Raw genomic sequence first — 22126 nt, forward strand, 5'->3', positions numbered from 1 at the left:
TTGGTGGATTTGCTATTACACCTGTAGGAGGTCAAACAATCATGTGTATGGCAGATGGCTGGAGTGCAAATCCACAGTGTGTACAAGATGGTATAAAGCCCTGCACTTATTTTTACACTTATGCTAATTTGAATAGATTAAAACCTGTGTACTTTTTACCCTAAATCCCATTAATAATTTGTAACAGTAAGTGCTATATAAACTTACACACAAGCATGCAAGTGTGAATATTTTATGTTTCAGCCTGTGGAGAGCTTCTTAAAATTGCTAATGGGAATTTTCCTATTTCACCCCTGTTTAATTTCGAAGAGGTATTAACCTACAGCCCTGCACTTATTTTTACGCTCGAGCTAATTTGAACAAATTGAAATATGTGTACTTTTCACTAAATCCTATTAATAATTTGTAACAGTAAGTGCTATATAAACTTACACACAGCCATAAAACGGTAAAATTATTACTTTTATAGCCTGTGGCGATCCTCCTGCTATTGCTAATGGAAATTTTCCTATTTCACCCCCGTATGATTTCGGAGAGATGGTAACCTACAATTGTTTGGCTGGATTTACTCTGCAACCCCCAGGAGGGGGCTCGATAATATGTCAAGACGGAACTTGGACTGCTAACCCACAATGTGTTCAAATAGGTAATATATTTTGTTTTTTAATTTTTTACTTTGTTGTATTTCGATTTTTGTGTGTTTCGCTGCAAGCATAATTCTGTTGTTGTTGGAATTAATGAGTTTTTTGTGACGTACAATGTTCTACAATTTTACTACCAAAAAAATATGTAAAACTCCACTCAATTTTTTAAATTATTTATGTAAAAAGTATTATGATGTCAACCACTCTTTACCTTAATAAAGTTAATGACGCATTAATATTTTTGAAGTGGAAATGCGCCGCTTTAATGTAAAGGTTAGACATCCCTGGTCACATATTGTAAGGGAGTCCTGGCCTGGAGCCCCAACCCCTGAATCTGCCCTGATTGTCCCTTATTAAATTAAACAATGTTTTGCAGTACAGAAATAATAAAGTTGCTGGCCAAACTTGGCCTGTTGTCCTGTGTTGAACCATTTTGCACTAAATTTTTTGACAATTGGCTATATAGTTTGGAGGCTTGCATGCCATTTTCTATTAGGTTGCATGCCTCATGTTGGACACCCCTGGTTTACACTCTACTCACTAAGTTAAAGCTGCTTCACAAAGCAGTTGTTTATAATTTTTTTTATAAATTATTTTTACTGTAGGTAATGCCATCGCTATTTGTCAAGTCCACTTTTAGTTTAAACAAATTTAGCTAAATAATATGATCCCAGAGATAATATGTTTCAGTCTTGTAAATAACTAGGGCTGTTTAAAATGAAAATATTGTTAAATTGCTACAGCTTGCTTTTTACTTCTAATTAACTTATAAGTTTTCCATTAAATATAGTAATGCCCCCTTTGATTTAAGCTTGTTAATCATGTAAATCTTTTGTCACATAGTTTGCTCTGAACCAGTTCTCGTAGCTACCGGCACTGGTGGTTTCATGACCTCCCCGCCCACCCCACAAGCGTTTGTTGATGGTGTGTCAGTCACCTATTTTTGCAACTCCGGGTATGAACTTGTTGGAACACCAACAAGTGTTTGCCGTACAATGACAGGCATAGGCATTTGGGAACCAGCAAATACGCAGTCATGTCGGCTGATTGGTTAGTATAAATTATAAATAACAGTATATAATACATAGTATATATGTATATAGTGATAGCCTTAACTCGAGTTTAATTATGTATAAACATAGTCTAAATGGTTTTGTTAACACATTTTTATTACAACCTTTTTGACCTCATCCCCAATCTCATCAAACTTTCTGGCAGCCCTTGTTTACTGAGAAATTGTTTTGGTAGTGTAATGAAGCATGATAGCAAAACCCATAACACAACATACAATTTGCTTTTAATAGGAATAGAAATATCTTTAAATTCTTTACCATTAACAGGCTGTATTAGTGCGACCCCAAAATTTGTGTAAATAATATTATGATACGGCCAAGTAAAATGTGAAAACTGTTTCTTATTGACTTATTAGGTTCTTATTCTTTAAAAAAGTACTTCCATTCATTTAGTTGGATGTTTCTCAACAGAAGTAGGGCGATTATTTTTTGACTTGTCAAAAAAATCAAAATTTTGTCAAAATTTACACGTTAGGTCAAAATTTGTCAAAAATTTTTTATGTCAAAATCAAATAAAAATGCACATAAATCGTTTACAAAATTAAAAAAAACTATAGTCAGCTTTATGAAATTGGTTGTTCAGTTGTTTTGAAATTTATCTTTCAATTTTATCAAAAAATTGTAGTTTTGTTTTATGTTTAAAGTAATTTTAACCGTATTATATATTTATTAGAGCAATATACGCTATAAAAAATGTGTGATTAACGACGCCTAGGTTATTTACATCAATTTATTTCTAACAGGTCAAAATTTTGTCAAAATAAATTATTTAAAGGTCAAAATTTTAATTTTTCAGGTCAAAATTTCCTATTTTTTATTGCCAAAAAATAATCGCCCTAGTTATAAGACTATAATTAATAGGCCTTTTGAATTCCTAACAAGAGCAAATTTTTTTACTTTACAGAATGTGGTGACCCGCCAACCATTCCTAATGCTCCAATACCACCGACAACAACCTATATGTCTGGAGTCACCTATACTTACACTTGTACAATTCCCTTTGTCTTATCCCCTGCTGGAGGGGGCACTGTACAGTGTCAGACAGATAAAACTTGGACTGCTAATCCACAATGCGTGGCACCGCAGGGTAGGAAATGCATCTTTTTGTCATTTTAATATTTCGCGGCCTTATAAAAATTCAAGGGTCAGTTGACTCATGCAATTCGCTAAAGCCGATTGTTTAAAAACTTAAAAACTAATTCTCATGGACCCTCTGAAACTGCTGCACGGACGCCAGTTGGTCCACGGACGTTTAGGACCTGCTACTATAAAACATTATAATATTTTACAGCTAAATCTGTTCTATAAATTTGAAATGATAATTAATATATCTTAACAACAACTTTGAAATAAAACTTAGGTGCACGTCAGCTTGTTGCAGGCATCATGTCTATTGTATATATTACTTTAACAAAATGTTTTAGTAATGTGTTAAAACATATAAGTCTGTTAACACCCTAATGTATAATTATCCAAAATCAATAGAAAAAAAAAACAGTTTCAAAATGGTGGTATTGAATCTCACATAATCCAAAAAATTACAGGTCACTAGCATTTGTTCTCCCAAATTTGTAAGCAGCATGTTTATTAACAACTGAGTGTGTAGTGTTATTTTTTTAATAAGAATACCTTTCAGCTTTTAAATTAGTAGCAAGACCATTTTTTTACTTCTTTTTTTGTCGAGGCATTTAAGTCATAAAGTGCATAAAAGTTAGCCCCTTCTTTTTGGCTGTCTAAATTACCTGATGATTACATTTTATTTACCTTTTACCATTATAGAATGTGGCAATCCACCAACTATCCCATTCGCGATGGCACCTCCCTCTATGATTTACCAATCTGGTGACACATATGATTACGTTTGTATTACCGGGTATTCCATTGAACCAACTGGTGGACGAAGAGTAACATGTATGAACACTGAGTGGTCAGCTAATCCACAATGTGTACAGATTGGTAAGTTAATCTGGCTGTTTGCTATAAAATGTCATTAAATGAACAGTTGAGTTATTAAATGTATTTGTTTAATAACTATCATTGTTTTCATATATACTATTTACTTTTCATCTTGTATAAGTTATTTAATTTTGTTGCAGTTTGTCCTGATCCAGTTAATTTGGTTTCTGGATCCGGTACCAGAATGATTGACTTCAACAGCAATACAGAATTTGTGGATGGTGTAATGGTCAGCTATGTTTGCAATGCTGGGTTTGAACTAATAGGTGTTTCCCCAAGTACGTGTGGTACTGGAACGGGCGTTGGAATATGGACTCCTCCTAACACCCAATCGTGTCAGCCTATAGGTTTGTGAAACATTTAAAGGAGGTTATCAGGTTTTAAATAATCTAATTAAAATATTAAAGATGTCATAGCGATTGATTGAAAGTTGAATTTTAGCTAATGTCAAGTTTCGTATTTATTTCATCCCACGACTTCACTCATAGATAGTAATAATCAAATTCACAACTACTTGTGTGCAGCATGCATGGGCTTATTTGAATAGTAAAGTTGTGTTTAATACCCCGAAAATACTTTTGATCAAATATCAATTCAACATTGCTGGCAATCTTAGAAAACAAACGGCTGCCTGGCCTTATTTCAAAGTTTAACGTCATAACTTTGTTGGCTCTTTTTGAAATTCTGCAATATTTCACAGAATGTGGCGCACCACCAACAATTCCAAATGCTGCAGCGCCCTCAGCTGGAACCTATCTGCTTTCATCCACCTTTTCCTACACTTGCAATGCTCCTTTTATTATTACACCTGTGGGAGGAGAAACTGTCCAATGTCAAGCAGATAAAACTTGGACTGATAATCCCCAATGTGTGGCACCACAAGGTAAGAAGGACAATATTTGGGTTCATTTCTACTTTGACTTGATAAAGCACGGTTGTGCGAAAGATTGTCAAGATTTTAATGTAATTTGTCTTTATATAGTGCCACCTGATTACCCAGTTTAGATTTACACAAATATGGCCATTTACAAATATTTGTGTATACACAGCCTTGATAAACAGAATATTTTATAGAGGCTTTAAGATACCTCTAGTTATTCAATTAGTTTGAATAAAATTTTCATATTAAAAAAAAAAAAAATTGTTTATAAAATTGATTTTTTTATGTTTCCCATTGCATTTAACATATTATCTAAAATACCATTTGATTGACTTACTAATTATTTTTAATTTTTAGTGATGTTAATACAGCATTCTTATAATGATAATATTTAATATAATTGAAAAAACAACCCACCTAATACCTTGCTAAATTGTTAGAATAATATTAAGTAAAGGCTTTTTATTTTAGTTTTATTTTATTATGCAGTATACACTTCTGGCTCTTTTAATTGTCAAATTATATTAAAATACTTTAAAACACATATATGCTTTTTCCGGGAAATTATTAAATCATATATATTGTTATTCTTTGCACCCAATCACGCAAATATTTTTAACCCTTTTTTGTATTTTAGAATGTGGCAACCCGCCTACTATTCCAAATGCTATGACTCCACCGTCTATGGTTTATCAATCTGGTGACATGTATGATTATGTCTGCAATAATGGGTTTGCCATTGTACCGACTGGTGGAGCAAGAGTAACATGTATAACTAATGAGTGGACAGCTAACCCACAATGTGTACAGATTGGTAGGTTATGCTGATTGTTGGTTATAAAATGTTTTATGTTGATTTGCAAAACATATTAGTGTTCCGCAATTATCATTGTTTTCTAAAATATGCAATTCAACATTTTCGTCATTTATGAGTTGTTTGATTGTGTTGCAGTTTGTCCCGATCCAGTTGATTTGGTTACTGGATCAGGTACCAGAACAATTGAATTGAATGGCAATACGGAAATTGTGGATGGTGTGATGGTCAGCTATGTTTGCAATGCTGGGTTTGAACTAATAGGTGTTTCTCCAAGTACATGTGTTACTGGAACGGGTGTTGGAATATGGACTCCTCCTAACACCCAATCATGCCAACAGATAGGTATATATGAAAAAGGCAATATACATTACACAATTGAATTAACAAAATTGCCTTTCAAGTGAGAATTTGTAATTAGGGTAAATGCCACAAAATCCATGTACTATGTGCTGTTACGTTTTGTTGGCCATTAGTTTTGTACTGGTTCAAAAAAAAAACCTTAATTTTTGAAAAAATCAGTGTCTACGAATGAATTATATCTCTGTCTGCGAAATAAATTATATCGGTTCCAGTTAACCTGTCAAAACAGTAAAACTGGATTTGAATACCTTTCAATAGTGTTTTAGCCTGTGGAGAGCCTCCTGAAATTGCTAATGGAAATTTTCCTATTTCACCCCTGTTTAATTTCGAAGAGGTATTAACCTACAGCCCTGCACTTATTTTTACGCTCGAGCTAATTTGAACAAATTGAAATATGTGTACTTTTCACTAAATCCTATTAATAATTTGTAACAGTAAGTGCTATATAAACTTACACACAGCCATAAAACGGTAAAATTATTACTTTTATAGCCTGTGGCGATCCTCCTGCTATTGCTAATGGAAATTTTCCTATTTCACCCCCGTATGATTTCGGGGAGATGGTAACCTACAATTGTCTGTCTGGATTTACTCTGCAACCCCCTGGAGGGGGCTCGATAATATGTCAAGACGGAACTTGGACTGCTAACCCACAATGTGTTCAAATAGGTAATATATTTTGTTTTTAATTTTCTACTTTGTTGTATTTCGATTTTTGTGTGTTTCGCTGCAAGCATAATTCTGTTGTTGTTGGAATTAATGAGTTTTTTGTGACGTACAATGTTCTACAATTGTACTACCAAAAAAATATGTAAAACTCCACTCAATTTTTTAAATTATTTATGTAAAAAGTATTATGATGTCAACCACTCTTTACCTTAATAAAGTTAATGACGCATTAATATTTTTGAAGTGGAAATGCGCCGCTTTAATGTAAAGGTTAGACATCCCTGGTCACATATTGTAAGGGAGTCCTGGCCTGGAGCCCCAACCCCTGAATCTGCCCTGATTGTCCCTTATTAAATTAAACAATGTTTTGCAGTACAGAAATAATAAAGTTGCTGGCCAAACTTGGCCTGTTGTCCTGTGTTCAACCACTTTGCACTAAATTTTTTGACAATTGGCTATATAGTTTGGAGGCTTGCATGCCATTTTCTATTAGGTTGCATGCCTCATGTTGGACACCCCTGGTTTACACTCTACTCACTAAGTTAAAGCTGCTTCACAAAGCAGTTGTTTATAATTTTTTTTATAAATTATTTTTACTGTAGGTAATGCCATCGCTATTTGTCAAGTCCACTTTTAGTTTAAACAAATTTAGCTAAATAATATGATCCCAGAGATAATATGTTTCAGTCTTGTAAATAACTAGGGCTGTTTAAAATGAAAATATTGTTAAATTGCTACAGCTTGCTTTTTACTTCTAATTAACTTATAAGTTTTCCATTAAATATAGTAATGCCCCCTTTGATTTAAGCTTGTTAATCATGTAAATCTTTTGTCACATAGTTTGCTCTGAACCAGTTACTGTGTCTACCGGCACTGGTGGTTTCATGACCTCCCCGCCCACCCCACAAGCGTTTGTTGATGGTGTGTCAGTCACCTATTTTTGCAACTCCGGGTATGAACTTGTTGGAACACCAACAAGTGTTTGCCGTACAATGACCGGCATAGGCATTTGGGAACCAGCAAATACGCAGTCATGTCGGCTGATTGGTTAGTATAAATATTATAAATAACAGTATATAATACATAGTATATATGTATATAGTGATAGCCTTAACTCGAATTTAATTATGTATGAACATAGTCTAAATGGTTTTGTTAACACATTTTTATTACAACCTTTTTGACCTCATCCCCAATCTCATCAAACTTTCTGGTAGCCCTTGTTTACTGAGAAATTGTTTTGGTAGTGTAATGAAGCATGATAGCAAAACCCATAACACAACATACAATTTGCTTTTAATAGGAATAGAAATATCTTTAAATTCTTTACCATTAACAGGCTGTATTAGTGCGACCCCAAAATTTGCGTAAATAATATTATGATACGGCCAAGTAAAATGTGAAAACTGTTTCTTATTGACTTATTAGGTTCTTATTCTTTAAAAAAATACTTCCATTCATTTAGTTGGATGTTTCTCAACAGAAGTAGGGCGATTATTTTTTGACTTGTCAAAAAAATCAAAATTTTGTCAAAATTTACACGTTAGGTCAAAATTTGTCAAAAATTTTTTATGTCAAAATCAAATAAAAATGCACATAAATCGTTTACAAAATTAAAAAAAACTATAGTCAGCTTTATGAAATTGGTTGTTCAGTTGTTTTGAAATTTATCTTTCAATTTTATCAAAAAATTGTAGTTTTGTTTTATGTTTAAAGTAATTTTAACCGTATTATATATTTATTAGAGCAATATACGCTATAAAAAATGTGTGATTAACGACGCCTAGGTTATTTACATCAATTTATTTCTAACAGGTCAAAATTTTGTCAAAATAAATTATTTAAAGGTCAAAATTTTAATTTTTCAGGTCAAAATTTCCTATTTTTTATTGCCAAAAAATAATCGCCCTAGTTATAAGACTATAATTAATAGGCCTTTTGAATTCCTAACAAGAGCAAACTTTTTTACTTTACAGAATGTGGTGACCCGCCAACCATTCCTAATGCTCCAATACCACCGACAACAACCTATATGTCTGGAGTCACCTATACTTACACTTGTACAATTCCCTTTGTCTTATCCCCTGCTGGAGGGGGCACTGTACAGTGTCAGACAGATAAAACTTGGACTGCTAATCCACAATGCGTGGCACCGCAGGGTAGGAAATGCATCTTTTTGTCATTTTAATATTTCGCGGCCTTATAAAAATTCAAGGGTCAGTTGACTCATGCAATTCGCTAAAGCCGATTGTTTAAAAACTTAAAAACTAATTCTCATGGACCCTCTGAAACTGCTGCACGGACGCCAGTTGGTCCACGGACGTTTAGGACCTGCTACTATAAAACATTATAATATTTTACAGCTAAATCTGTTCTATAAATTTGAAATGATAATTAATATATCTTAACAACAACTTTGAAATAAAACTTAGGTGCACGTCAGCTTGTTGCAGGCATCATGTCTATTGTATATATTACTTTAACAAAATGTTTTAGTAATGTGTTAAAACATATAAGTCTGTTAACACCCTAATGTATAATTATCCAAAATCAATAGAAAAAAAAACAGTTTCAAAATGGTGGTATTGAATCTCACATAATCCAAAAAATTACAGGTCACTAGCATTTGTTCTCCCAAATTTGTAAGCAGCATGTTTATTAACAACTGAGTGTGTAGTGTTATTTTTTTAATAAGAATACCTTTCAGCTTTTAAATTAGTAGCAAGACTTCTTCTTTTTTTGTCGAGGCATTTAAGTCATAAAGTGCATAAAAGTTAGCCCCTTCTTTTTGGCTGTCTAAATTACCTGATGATTACATTTTATTTACCTTTTACCATTATAGAATGTGGCAATCCACCAACTATCCCATTCGCGATGGCACCTCCCTCTATGATTTACCAATCTGGTGACACATATGATTACGTTTGTATTACCGGGTATTCCATTGAACCAACTGGTGGACGAAGAGTAACATGTATGAACACTGAGTGGTCAGCTAATCCACAATGTGTACAGATTGGTAAGTTAATCTGGCTGTTTGCTATAAAATGTCATTAAATGAACAGTTGAGTTATTAAATGTATTTGTTTAATAACTATCATTGTTTTCATATATACTATTTACTTTTCATCTTGTATAAGTTATTTAATTTTGTTGCAGTTTGTCCTGATCCAGTTAATTTGGTTTCTGGATCCGGTACCAGAATGATTGACTTCAACAGCAATACAGAATTTGTGGATGGTGTAATGGTCAGCTATGTTTGCAATGCTGGGTTTGAACTAATAGGTGTTTCCCCAAGTACGTGTGGTACTGGAACGGGCGTTGGAATATGGACTCCTCCTAACACCCAATCGTGTCAGCCTATAGGTTTGTGAAACATTTAAAGGAGGTTATCAGGTTTTAAATAATCTAATTAAAATATTAAAGATGTCATAGCGATTGATTGAAAGTTGAATTTTAGCTAATGTCAAGTTTCGTATTTATTTCATCCCACGACTTCACTCATAGATAGTATTAATCAAATTCACAACTACTTGTGTGCAGCATGCATGGGCTTATTTGAATAGTAAAGTTGTGTTTAATACCCCGAAAATACTTTGATCAAATATCAATTCAACATTGCTGGCAATCTTAGAAAACAGACGGCTGCCTGGCCTTATTTCAAAGTTTAACGTCATAACTTTGTTGGCTCTTTTTGAAATTCTGCAATATATCACAGAATGTGGCGCACCACCAACAATTCCAAATGCTGCAGCGCCCTCAGCTGGAACCTATCTGCTTTCATCCACCTTTTCCTACACTTGCAATGCTCCTTTTATTATTACACCTGTGGGAGGAGAAACTGTCCAATGTCAAGCAGATAAAACTTGGACTGATAATCCCCAATGTGTGGCACCACAAGGTAAGAAGGACAATATTTGGGTTCATTTCTACTTTGACTTGATAAAGCACGGTTGTGCGAAAGATTGTCAAGATTTTAATGTAATTTGTCTTTATATAGTGCCACCTGATTACCCAGTTTAGATTTACACAAATATGGCCATTTACAAATATTTGTGTATACACAGCCTTGATAAACAGAATACTTTATAGAGGCTTTAAGATACCTCTAGTTATTCAATTAGTTTGAATAAAATTTTCATATTAAAAAAAAAAAATTGTTTATAAAATTGATTTTTTTATGTTTCCCATTGCATTTAACATATTATCTAAAATACCATTTGATTGACTTACTAATTATTTTTAATTTTTAGTGATGTTAATACAGCATTCTTATAATGATAATATTTAATATAATTGAATAAACAACCCACCTAATACCTTGCTAAATTGTTAGAATAATATTAAGTAAAGGCTTTTTATTTGAGTTTTATTTTATTATGCAGTATACACTTCTGGCTCTTTTAATTGTCAAATTATATTAAAATACTTTAAAACGCATATATGCTTTTTCCGGGAAATTATTAAATCATATATATTGTTATTCTTTGCACCCAATCACGCAAATATTTTTTAACCCTTTTTTGTATTTTAGAATGTGGCAACCCGCCTACTATTCCAAATGCTATGACTCCACCGTCTATGGTTTATCAATCTGGTGACATGTATGATTATGTCTGCAATAATGGGTTTGCCATTGAACCGACTGGTGGAGCAAGAGTAACATGTATAACTAATGAGTGGACAGCTAACCCACAATGTGTACAGATTGGTAGGTTATGCTGATTGTTGGTTATACACGTTTTATGTTGATTTGCAAAACATATTAGTGTTCCGCAATTATCATTGTTTTCTAAAATATGCAATTCAACATTTTCGTCATTTATGAGTTGTTTGATTGTGTTGCAGTTTGTCCCGATCCAGTTGATTTGGTTACTGGATCAGGTACCAGAACAATTGAATTGAATGGCAATACGGAAATTGTGGATGGTGTGATGGTCAGCTATGTTTGCAATGCTGGGTTTGAACTAATAGGTGTTTCTCCAAGTACATGTGTTACTGGAACGGGTGTTGGAATATGGACTCCTCCTAACACCCAATCATGCCAACAGATAGGTATATATGAAAAAGGCAATATACATTACACAATTGAATTAACAAAATTGCCTTTCAAGTGAGAATTTGTAATTAGGGTAAATGCCACAAAATCCATGTACTATGTGCTGTTACGTTTTGTTGGCCATTAGTTTTGTACTGGTTCAAAAAAAAACCCTTAATTTTTGAAAAAATCAGTGTCTACGAATGAATTATATCTCTGTCTGCGAAATAAATTATATCGGTTCCAGTTAACCTGTCAAAACAGTAAAACTGGATTTGAATACCTTTCAATAGTGTTTCAGCCTGTGGCGAGCTTCTTAAAATTGCCAATGGGAATTTTCCTATTTCACCCCTGTTTAATTTCGAAGAGGTATTAACCTACAGCCCTGCACTTATTTTTACGCTCGAGCTAATTTGAACAAATTGAAATATGTGTACTTTTCACTAAATCCTATTAATAATTTGTAACAGTAAGTGCTATATAAACTTACACACAGCCATAAAACGGTAAAATTATTACTTTTATAGCCTGTGGCGATCCTCCTGCTATTGCTAATGGAAATTTTCCTATTTCCCCCCCGTATGATTTCGGGGAGATGGTAACCTACAATTGTCTGTCTGGATTTACTCTGCAACCCCCAGGAGGGGGCTCGATAATATGTCAAGACGGAACTTGGACTGCTAACCCACAATGTGTTCAAATAGGTAATATATTTTGTTTTTAATTTTCTACTTTGTTGTTTTTCGATTTTTGTGTGTTTCGCTGCAAGCATAATTCTGTTGTTGTTGGAATTAATGAGTTTTTTGTGACGTACAATGTTCTACAATTTTACTACCCACAAAAAAATATGTAAAACTCCACTCAATTTTTTAAATTATTTATGTAAAAAGTATTATGATGTCAACCACTCTTTACCTTAATAAATTTAATGACGCATTAATATTTTTGAAGTGGAAATGCGCCGCTTTAATGTAAAGGTTAGACATCCCTGGTCACATATTGTAAGGAAGTCCTGGCCTGGAGCCCCAACCCCTGAATCTGCCCTGATTGTCCCTTATTAAATTAAACAATGTTTTGCAGTACAGAAATAATAAAGTTGCTGGCCAAACTTGGCCTGTTGTCCTGTGTTGAACCATTTTGCACTAAATTTTTTGACAATTGGCTATATAGTTTGGAGGCTTGCATGCCATTTTCTATTAGGTTGCATGCCTCATGTTGGACACCCCTGGTTTACACTCTACTCACTAAGTTAAAGCTGCTTCACAAAGCAGTTGTTTATAATTTTTTTTTATAAATTATTTTGACTGTAGGTAATGCCATCGCTATTTGTCAAGTCCACTTTTAGTTTAAACAAATTTAGCTAAATATTATGATCCCAGAGATAATATGTTTCAGTCTTGTAAATAACTAGGGCTGTTTAAAATGAAAATATTGTTAAATTGCTACAGCTTGCTTTTTACTTCTAATTAACTTATAAGTTTTCCATTGAATATAGTAATGCCACCTTTGATTTAAGCTTGTTAATCATGTAAATCTTTTGTCACATAGTTTGCTCTGAACCAGTTACTGTGTCTACCGGCACTGGTGGTTTCATGACCTCCCCGCCCACCCCACAAGCGTTTGTTGATGGTGTGTCAGTCACCTATTTTTGCAACTCCGGGTATGAACTTGTTGGAACACCAACAAGTGTTTGCCGTACAATGACAGGCATAGGCATTTGGGAACCAGCAAATACGCAGTCATGTCGGCTGATTGGTTAGTATAAATATTATAAATAACAGTATATAATACATAGTATATATGTATATAGTGATAGCCTTAACTCGAATTTAATTATGTATGAACATAGTCTAAATGGTTTTGTTAACACATTTTTATTACAACCTTTTTGACCTCATCCCCAATCTCATCAAACTTTCTGGCAGCCCTTGTTTACTGAGAAATTGTTTTGGTAGTGTAATGAAGCATGATAGCAAAACCCATAACACAACATACAATTTGCTTTTAATAGGAATAGAAATATCTTTAAATTCTTTACCATTAACAGGCTGTATTAGTGCGACCCCAAAATTTGCGTAAATAATATTATGATACGGCCAAGTAAAATGTGAAAACTGTTTCTTATTGACTTATTAGGTTCTTATTCTTTAAAAAAATACTTCCATTCATTTAGTTGGATGTTTCTCAACAGAAGTAGGGCGATTATTTTTTGACTTGTCAAAAAAATCAAAATTTTGTCAAAATTTACACGTTAGGTCAAAATTTGTCAAAAATTTTTTATGTCAAAATCAAATAAAAATGCACATAAATCGTTTACAAAATTAAAAAAAACTATAGTCAGCTTTATGAAATTGGTTGTTCAGTTGTTTTGAAATTTATCTTTCAATTTTATCAAAAAATTGTAGTTTTGTTTTATGTTTAAAGTAATTTTAACCGTATTATATATTTATTAGAGCAATATACGCTATAAAAAATGTGTGATTAACGACGCCTAGGTTATTTACATCAATTTATTTCTAACAGGTCAAAATTTTGTCAAAATAAATTATTTAAAGGTCAAAATTTTAATTTTTCAGGTCAAAATTTCCTATTTTTTATTGCCAAAAAATAATCGCCCTAGTTATAAGACTATAATTAATAGGCCTTTTGAATTCCTAACAAGAGCAAACTTTTTTACTTTACAGAATGTGGTGACCCGCCAACCATTCCTAATGCTCCAATACCACCGACAACAACCTATATGTCTGGAGTCACCTATACTTACACTTGTACAATTCCCTTTGTCTTATCCCCTGCTGGAGGGGGCACTGTACAGTGTCAGACAGATAAAACTTGGACTGCTAATCCACAATGCGTGGCACCGCAGGGTAGGAAATGCATCTTTTTGTCATTTAAATATTTCGCGGCCTTATAAAAATTCAAGGGTCAGTTGACTCATGCAATTCGCTAAAGCCGATTGTTTAAAAACTTAAAAACTAATTCTCATGGACCCTCTGAAACTGCTGCACGGACGCCAGTTGGTCCACGGACGTTTAGGACCTGCTACTATAAAACATTATAATATTTTACAGCTAAATCTGTTCTATAAATTTGAAATGATAATTAATATATCTTAACAACAACTTTGAAATAAAACTTAGGTGCACGTCAGCTTGTTGCAGGCATCATGTCTATTGTATATATTACTTTAACAAAATGTTTTAGTAATGTGTTAAAACATATAAGTCTGTTAACACCCTAATGTATAATTATCCAAAATCAATAGAAAAAAAAAACAGTTTCAAAATGGTGGTATTGAATCTCACATAATCCAAAAAATTACAGGTCACTAGCATTTGTTCTCCCAAATTTGTAAGCAGCATGTTTATTAACAACTGAGTGTGTAGTGTTATTTTTTTAATAAGAATACCTTTCAGCTTTTAAATTAGTAGCAAGACTTCTTCTTTTTTTGTCGAGGCATTTAAGTCATAAAGTGCATAAAAGTTAGCCCCTTCTTTTTGGCTGTCTAAATTACCTGAAGATTACATTTTATTTACCTTTTACCATTATAGAATGTGGCAATCCACCAACTATCCCATTCGCGATGGCACCTCCCTCTATGATTTACCAATCTGGTGACACATATGATTACGTTTGTATTACCGGGTATTCCATTGAACCAACTGGTGGACGAAGAGTAACATGTATGAACACTGAGTGGTCAGCTAATCCACAATGTGTACAGATTGGTAAGTTAATCTGGCTGTTTGCTATAAAATGTCATTAAATGAACAGTTGAGTTATTAAATGTATTTGTTTAATAACTATCATTGTTTTCATATATACTATTTACTTTTCATCTTGTGTAAGTTATTTAATTTTGTTGCAGTTTGTCCTGATCCAGTTAATTTGGTTTCTGGATCCGGTACCAGAATGATTGACTTCAACAGCAATACAGAATTTGTGGATGGTGTAATGGTCAGCTATGTTTGCAATGCTGGGTTTGAACTAATAGGTGTTTCCCCAAGTACGTGTGGTACTGGAACGGGCGTTGGAATATGGACTCCTCCTAACACCCAATCGTGTCAGCCTATAGGTTTGTGAAACATTTAAAGGAGGTTATCAGGTTTTAAATAATCTAATTAAAATATTAAAGATGTCATAGCGATTGATTGAAAGTTGAATTTTAGCTAATGTCAAGTTTCGTATTTATTTCATCCCACGACTTCACTCATAGATAGTATTAATCAAATTCACAACTACTTGTGTGCAGCATGCATGAGCTTATTTGAATAGTAAAGTTGTGTTTAATACCCCGAAAATACTTTGATCAAATATCAATTCAACATTGCTGGCAATCTTAGAAAACAGACGGCTGCCTGGCCTTATTTCAAAGTTTAACGTCATAACTTTGTTGGCTCTTTTTGAAATTCTGCAATATATCACAGAATGTGGCGCACCACCAACAATTCCAAATGCTGCAGCGCCCTCAGCTGGAACCTATCTGCTTTCATCCACCTTTTCCTACACTTGCAATGCTCCTTTTATTATTACACCTGTGGGAGGAGAAACTGTCCAATGTCAAGCAGATAAAACTTGGACTGATAATCCCCAATGTGTGGCATCACAAGGTAGGAAGGACAATATTTGGGTTCATTTCTACTTTGACTTGATAAAGCACGGTTGTGCGAAAGATTGTCAAGATTTTAATGTAATTTGTCTTTATATAGTGCCACCTGATTACCCAGTTTAGATTTACACAAATATGGCCATTTACAAATATTTGTGTATACACAGCCTTGATAAACAGAATACTTTATAGAGGCTTTAAGATACCTCTAGTTATTCAATTAGTTTGAATAAAATTTTCATATTAAAAAAAAAAAATTGTTTATAAAATTGATTTTTTTATGTTTCCCATTGCATTTAACATATTATCTAAAATACCATTTGATTGACTTACTAATTATTTTTAATTTTTGTTGATGTTAATACAGCATTCTTATAATGATAATATTTAATATAATTGAATAAACAACCCACCTAATACCTTGCTAAATTGTTAGAATAATATTAAGTAAAGGCTTTTTATTTTAGTTTTATTTTATTATGCAGTATACACTTCTGGCTCTTTTAATTGTCAAATTATATTAAAATACTTTAAAACGCATATATGCTTTTTCCGGGAAATTATTAAATCATATATATTGTTATTCTTTGCACCCAATCACGCAAATATTTTTTAACCCTTTTTTGTATTTTAGAATGTGGCAACCCGCCTACTATTCCAAATGCTATGACTCCACCGTCTATGGTTTATCAATCTGGTGACATGTATGATTATGTCTGCAATAATGGGTTTGCCATTGAACCGACTGGTGGAGCAAGAGTAACATGTATAACTAATGAGTGGACAGCTAACCCACAATGTGTACAGATTGGTAGGTTATGCTGATTGTTGGTTATAAAATGTTTTATGTTGATTTGCAAAACATATTAGTGTTCCGCAATTATCATTGTTTTCTAAAATATGCAATTCAACATTTTCGTCATTTATGAGTTGTTTGATTGTGTTGCAGTTTGTCCCGATCCAGTTGATTTGGTTACTGGATCAGGTACCAGAACAATTGAATTGAATGGCAATACGGAAATTGTGGATGGTGTGATGGTCAGCTATGTTTGCAATGCTGGGTTTGAACTAATAGGTGTTTCTCCAAGTACATGTGTTACTGGAACGGGTGTTGGAATATGGACTCCTCCTAACACCCAATCATGCCAACAGATAGGTATATATGAAAAAGGCAATATACATTACACAATTGAATTAACAAAATTGCCTTTCAAGTGAGAATTTGTAATTAGGGTAAATGCCACAAAATCCATGTACTATGTGCTGTTACGTTTTGTTGGCCATTAGTTTTGTACTGGTTCAAAAAAAAACCCTTAATTTTTGAAAAAATCAGTGTCTACGAATGAATTATATCTCTGTCTGCGAAATAAATTATATCGGTTCCAGTTAACCTGTCAAAACAGTAAAACTGGATTTGAATACCTTTCAATAGTGTTTCAGCCTGTGGCGAGCTTCTTAAAATTGCTAATGGGAATTTTCCTATTTCACCCCTGTTTAATTTCGAAGAGGTATTAACCTACAGCCCTGCACTTATTTTTACGCTCGAGCTAATTTGAACAAATTGAAATATGTGTACTTTTCACTAAATCCTATTAATAATTTGTAACAGTAAGTGCTATATAAACTTACACACAGCCATAAAACGGTAAAATTATTACTTTTATAGCCTGTGGCGATCCTCCTGCTATTGCTAATGGAAATTTTCCTATTTCACCCCCGTATGATTTCGGGGAGATGGTAACCTACAATTGTCTGTCTGGATTTACTCTGCAACCCCCTGGAGGGGGCTCGATAATATGTCAAGACGGAACTTGGACTGCTAACCCACAATGTGTTCAAATAGGTAATATATTTTGTTTTTAATTTTCTACTTTGTTGTATTTCGATTTTTGTGTGTTTCGCTGCAAGCATAATTCTGTTGTTGTTGGAATTAATGAGTTTTTTGTGACGTACAATGTTCTACAATTTTACTACCAAAAAAATATGTAAAACTCCACTCAATTTTTTAAATTATTTATGTAAAAAGTATTATGATGTCAACCACTCTTTACCTTAATAAATTTAATGACGCATTAATATTTTTGAAGTGGAAATGCGCCGCTTTAATGTAAAGGTTAGACATCCCTGGTCACATATTGTAAGGAAGCCCTGGCCTGGAGCCCCAACCCCTGAATCTGCCCTGATTGTCCCTTATTAAATTAAACAATGTTTTGCAGTACAGAAATAATAAAGTTGCTGGCCAAACTTGGCCTGTTGTCCTGTGTTGAACCATTTTGCACTAAATTTTTTGACAATTGGCTATATAGTTTGGAGGCTTGCATGCCATTTTCTATTAGGTTGCATGCCTCATGTTGGACACCCCTGGTTTACACTCTACTCACTAAGTTAAAGCTGCTTCACAAAGCAGTTGTTTATAATTTTTTTTATAAATTATTTTTACTGTAGGTAATGCCATCGCTATTTGTCAAGTCCACTTTTAGTTTAAACAAATTTAGCTAAATATTATGATCCCAGAGATAATATGTTTCAGTCTTGTAAATAACTAGGGCTGTTTAAAATGAAAATATTGTTAAATTGCTACAGCTTGCTTTTTACTTCTAATTAACTTATAAGTTTTCCATTGAATATAGTAATGCCCCCTTTGATTTAAGCGTGTTAATCATGTAAATCTTTTGTCACATAGTTTGCTCTGAACCAGTTCTCGTGGCTACCGGCACTGGTGGTTTCATGACCTCCCCGGCCACCCCACAAGCGTTTGTTGATGGTGTGTCAGTCACCTATTTTTGCAACTCCGGGTATGAACTTGGTGGAACACCAACAAGTGTTTGCCGTACAATGACCGGCATAGGCATTTGGGAACCAGCAAATACGCAGTCATGTCGGCTGATTGGTTAGTATAAATATTATAAATAACAGTATATAATACATAGTATATATGTATATAATGATAGCCTTAACTCGAATTTAATTATGTATAAACACCATATAGTCTAAATGGCTTTGTTAACACATTTTTATTACAACCTTTTTGACATCATAACCCAATCTCATCAAACTTTCTTGCAGCCCTTGTTTACTGAGAAATTGTTTTGGTACTGTAATGAAGCATGAAAGCAAAACCCATAACACAACATACAATTTGCTTTTAATAGGAATAGAAATATCTTTAAATTCTTTACCATTAACAGGCTGTATTAGTGCGACCCCAAAATTTGCGTAAATAATATTATGATACGGCCACGTAAATGTGAAAACTGTTTCTTATTGACTTATTAGGTTCTTATTTTTTTTAAAATACTTACATTCATTTAGTTGGATGTTTCTCAACAGAAGTAGGGAGATTATTTTTTGACTTGTCAAAAAAATCAAAATTTTGTCAAAATTTACACGTTAGGTAAAATTTGTCAAAAATTTTTTTTATGTCAAAATCAAATAAAAATGCACATAGATCGTTTACGAAATTAAAAAAACTATAGTCAGCTTTATGAAATTGGTTGTTCAGTTGTTTTGAAATTTATCTTTCAATTTTATCAAAAAATTGTAGTTTTGTTTTATGTTTAAAGTAATTTTAACCGTATTAGATATTTATTAGAGCAATATACGCTATAAAAAATGTGTGATTAACGACGCCTAGGTTATTTACATCAATTTATTTCCAACAGGTCAAAATTTTGTCAAAATAAATTATTTTAAGGTCAAAATTTTAATTTTTCAGGTCAAAATTTCCTATTTTTTATTGCCAAAAAATAATCGCCCTAGTTATAAGACTATAATTAATAGGCCTTTTGAATACTAACAAGAGCAAACTTTTTTACTTTACAGAATGTGGTGACCCGCCAACCATTCCTAATGCTCCTGTACCACCGACAACAACCTATATGTCTGGAGTCACCTATACTTACACTTGTACAATTCCCTTTGTCTTATCCCCCGCTGGAGGGGGCACTGTAGAGTGTCAGGCAGATAAAACTTGGACTGCTAATCCACAATGCGTGGCACCGCAGGGTAGGAAATGCATCTTTTTGTCTTATTCGTTTTTTAATAAACCACATGGTGTTTTTTTATTTCCTTTTTACTACATTTTGCCGAGAAGGCAAACATTTAAAACTAAATTTAACCATTACTTCAGTTTTAAGTGATCTCAATATAAAAATCCATGGTGAAGTTAGATGAAACATTCATGAAAACTGTTCGCACTTCAATAGTTACTTTTTTTCTATAAAGCAGTTCCCAAACTTTTCTAAAAATCTTGCCTGGTGGACCCTTTGCAATCATTTCAATATTTCGCGGCCTTATAAAAATTCAAGGGTCAATTGACTCATGCAATTCGCTAAAGCCGATTGTTTAAAAACTTAAAAACTAATTCTCATGGACCCTCTGAAACTGCTGCACGGACGCCAGTTGGTCCACGGACGTTTAGGACCTGCTACTATAAAACATTATAATATTTTACAGCTAAATCTGTTCTATAAATTTGAAATGATAATTAATATATCTTAACAACAACTTTGAAATAAAACTTAGGTGCACGTCAGCTTGTTGCAGGCATCATGTCTATTGAATATATTACTTTAACAAAATGTTTTAGTAATGTGTTAAAACTTATAATACGAAAAAAACAGTTTTAAAAATGGTGGGATTGAATCTATCTCACATAATCCAAAAAAGTACAGGTCACTAGCATTTGTTCTTCCAAATTTGTAAGCACTATGTTTATTAACAACTGAGTGTGTAGTGTTATTTTTTTAATAAGAATACCTTTCAGCTTTTAAATTAGTATCAAGGCCATTTTTTTATTTCTTTTTTAGTCGAGGCATTTAAGTCATCAAGTGCATAAAAGTTAGCCCTTTCTTTTTGGCTGTCTAAATTACCTGATGATTACATTTTATTTACCTTTTACCACTATAGAATGTGGCAATCCACCAACTATCCCATTTGCGATGGCACCTCCCTCTATGATTTACCAATCTGGTGACACATATGATTACGTTTGTATTACCGGGTATTCCATTAAACCAACTGGTGGAGCAAGAGTAACATGTATGAACAATGAGTGGTCAGCTAATCCACAATGTGTACAGATTGGTAAGTTAATCGGACTGTTTGCTATAAAATGTCATTAAATGAACAGTTGAGTTATTAAATGTATTTGTTTAATAACTATCATTGTTTTTACATATACTATTTACTTTTCATCTTGTATAAGTTATTTAATTTTGTTGCAGTTTGTCTTGATCCAGTTGATTTGGTTTCTGGATCCGGTACCAGAATGATTGACTTCAACGGCAATACAGAATTTGTGGATGGTGTAATGGTCAGCTATGTTTGCAATGCTGGGTTTGAACTAATAGGTGTTTCCCCAAGTACGTGTGGTACTGGAACGGGCGTTGGAATATGGAATCCTCCTAACACCCAATCGTGCCAAGCTATAGGTTTGTGAAACATTTAATGGAGGTTATCAGGTTTTAAATAATCTAATTAAAATATTAAAGATGTCATAGCGATTGATTGAAAGTTGAATTTTAGGTAATGTCAAGTTTCGTATTTATTTCATCCCACAACTTCACTCATAGATAGTAATAATCAAATTCACAACTACTTGTGTGCAGCATGCATGGGCTTATTTGAATAGTAAAGTTGTGTTTAATACCCCGAAAATACTTTTGATCAAATATCACATCAACATTGCTGGCAATATTAGAAAACAAACGGCTGTCTGGCCTTATTTTAAAGTTTAAAGTCATAACCTTTGTTGGCTCTTTTTGAAATTCTGCAATATATTGCAGAATGTGGCATCCCACCAACAGTTCCAAATGCTGGAGCGCCCTCAGCTGGAACCTATCTGCTTTCATCCACCTTTACCTACACTTGCAATGCTCCTTTTATCATTACACCTGTGGGAGGAGAAACTGTCCAATGTCAAGCAGATAAAACTTGGACTGATAATCCCCAATGTGTGGCATCACAAGGTAAGAAGGACAATATTTGGGTTCATTTCTACTTTGACCTGATAAAGCACAGTTAAGCGAAAGCTTGTCAGGACATTAATACAATTTGTATTTATATAGTGCCACCTGATT

General features: G+C 33.4%; 2 protein-coding genes across 2 annotated transcripts in view; both read left to right on the forward strand.

Moving 5' to 3' along the window:
- The window catches only part of LOC146166727 (sushi, von Willebrand factor type A, EGF and pentraxin domain-containing protein 1-like), a 43231-nt gene that overhangs the window by 14864 nt on the left and 6241 nt on the right, over window positions 1-22126 (forward strand). The gene's annotated exons all lie outside the window — the stretch shown is intronic.
- LOC146166728 (sushi, von Willebrand factor type A, EGF and pentraxin domain-containing protein 1-like) lies at window positions 42-21169 on the forward strand. Its single transcript, XM_083391054.1, has 29 exons — window positions 42-90; window positions 470-646; window positions 1488-1694; window positions 2622-2804; window positions 3497-3673; window positions 3814-4020; window positions 4374-4556; window positions 5191-5367; window positions 5506-5712; window positions 6223-6399; window positions 7240-7446; window positions 8376-8558; window positions 9242-9418; window positions 9559-9765; window positions 10118-10300; window positions 10934-11110; window positions 11248-11454; window positions 11965-12141; window positions 12986-13192; window positions 14122-14304; window positions 14989-15165; window positions 15306-15512; window positions 15865-16047; window positions 16681-16857; window positions 16996-17202; window positions 17713-17889; window positions 18730-18936; window positions 19869-20051; window positions 20955-21169. The coding sequence occupies exons 1-29, from the start codon at window positions 42-44 to the stop codon at window positions 21167-21169; spliced, it is 5385 nt and encodes a 1794-aa protein (XP_083247180.1).

This window comes from Ascidiella aspersa, chromosome 1 (genome assembly GCF_963924565.1).
Source record: "Ascidiella aspersa chromosome 1, kaAscAspe10.2, whole genome shotgun sequence".
In the NCBI taxonomy this organism is placed as follows: domain Eukaryota; kingdom Metazoa; phylum Chordata; class Ascidiacea; order Phlebobranchia; family Ascidiidae; genus Ascidiella; species Ascidiella aspersa.

Bases quoted from the DNA above. Each gene is read 5' to 3' on its own strand.
- LOC146166728 (XM_083391054.1), top strand. From the start codon at position 42: ATGTGTATGGCAGATGGCTGGAGTGCAAATCCACAGTGTGTACAAGAT. The intron at 12,142-12,985 runs GTAATATATTTT...TTTGTCACATAG, and splicing joins CCCACAATGTGTTCAAATAG to TTTGCTCTGAACCAGTTACT. The intron at 16,048-16,680 runs GTAGGAAGGACA...TTTGTATTTTAG, and splicing joins CCAATGTGTGGCATCACAAG to AATGTGGCAACCCGCCTACT.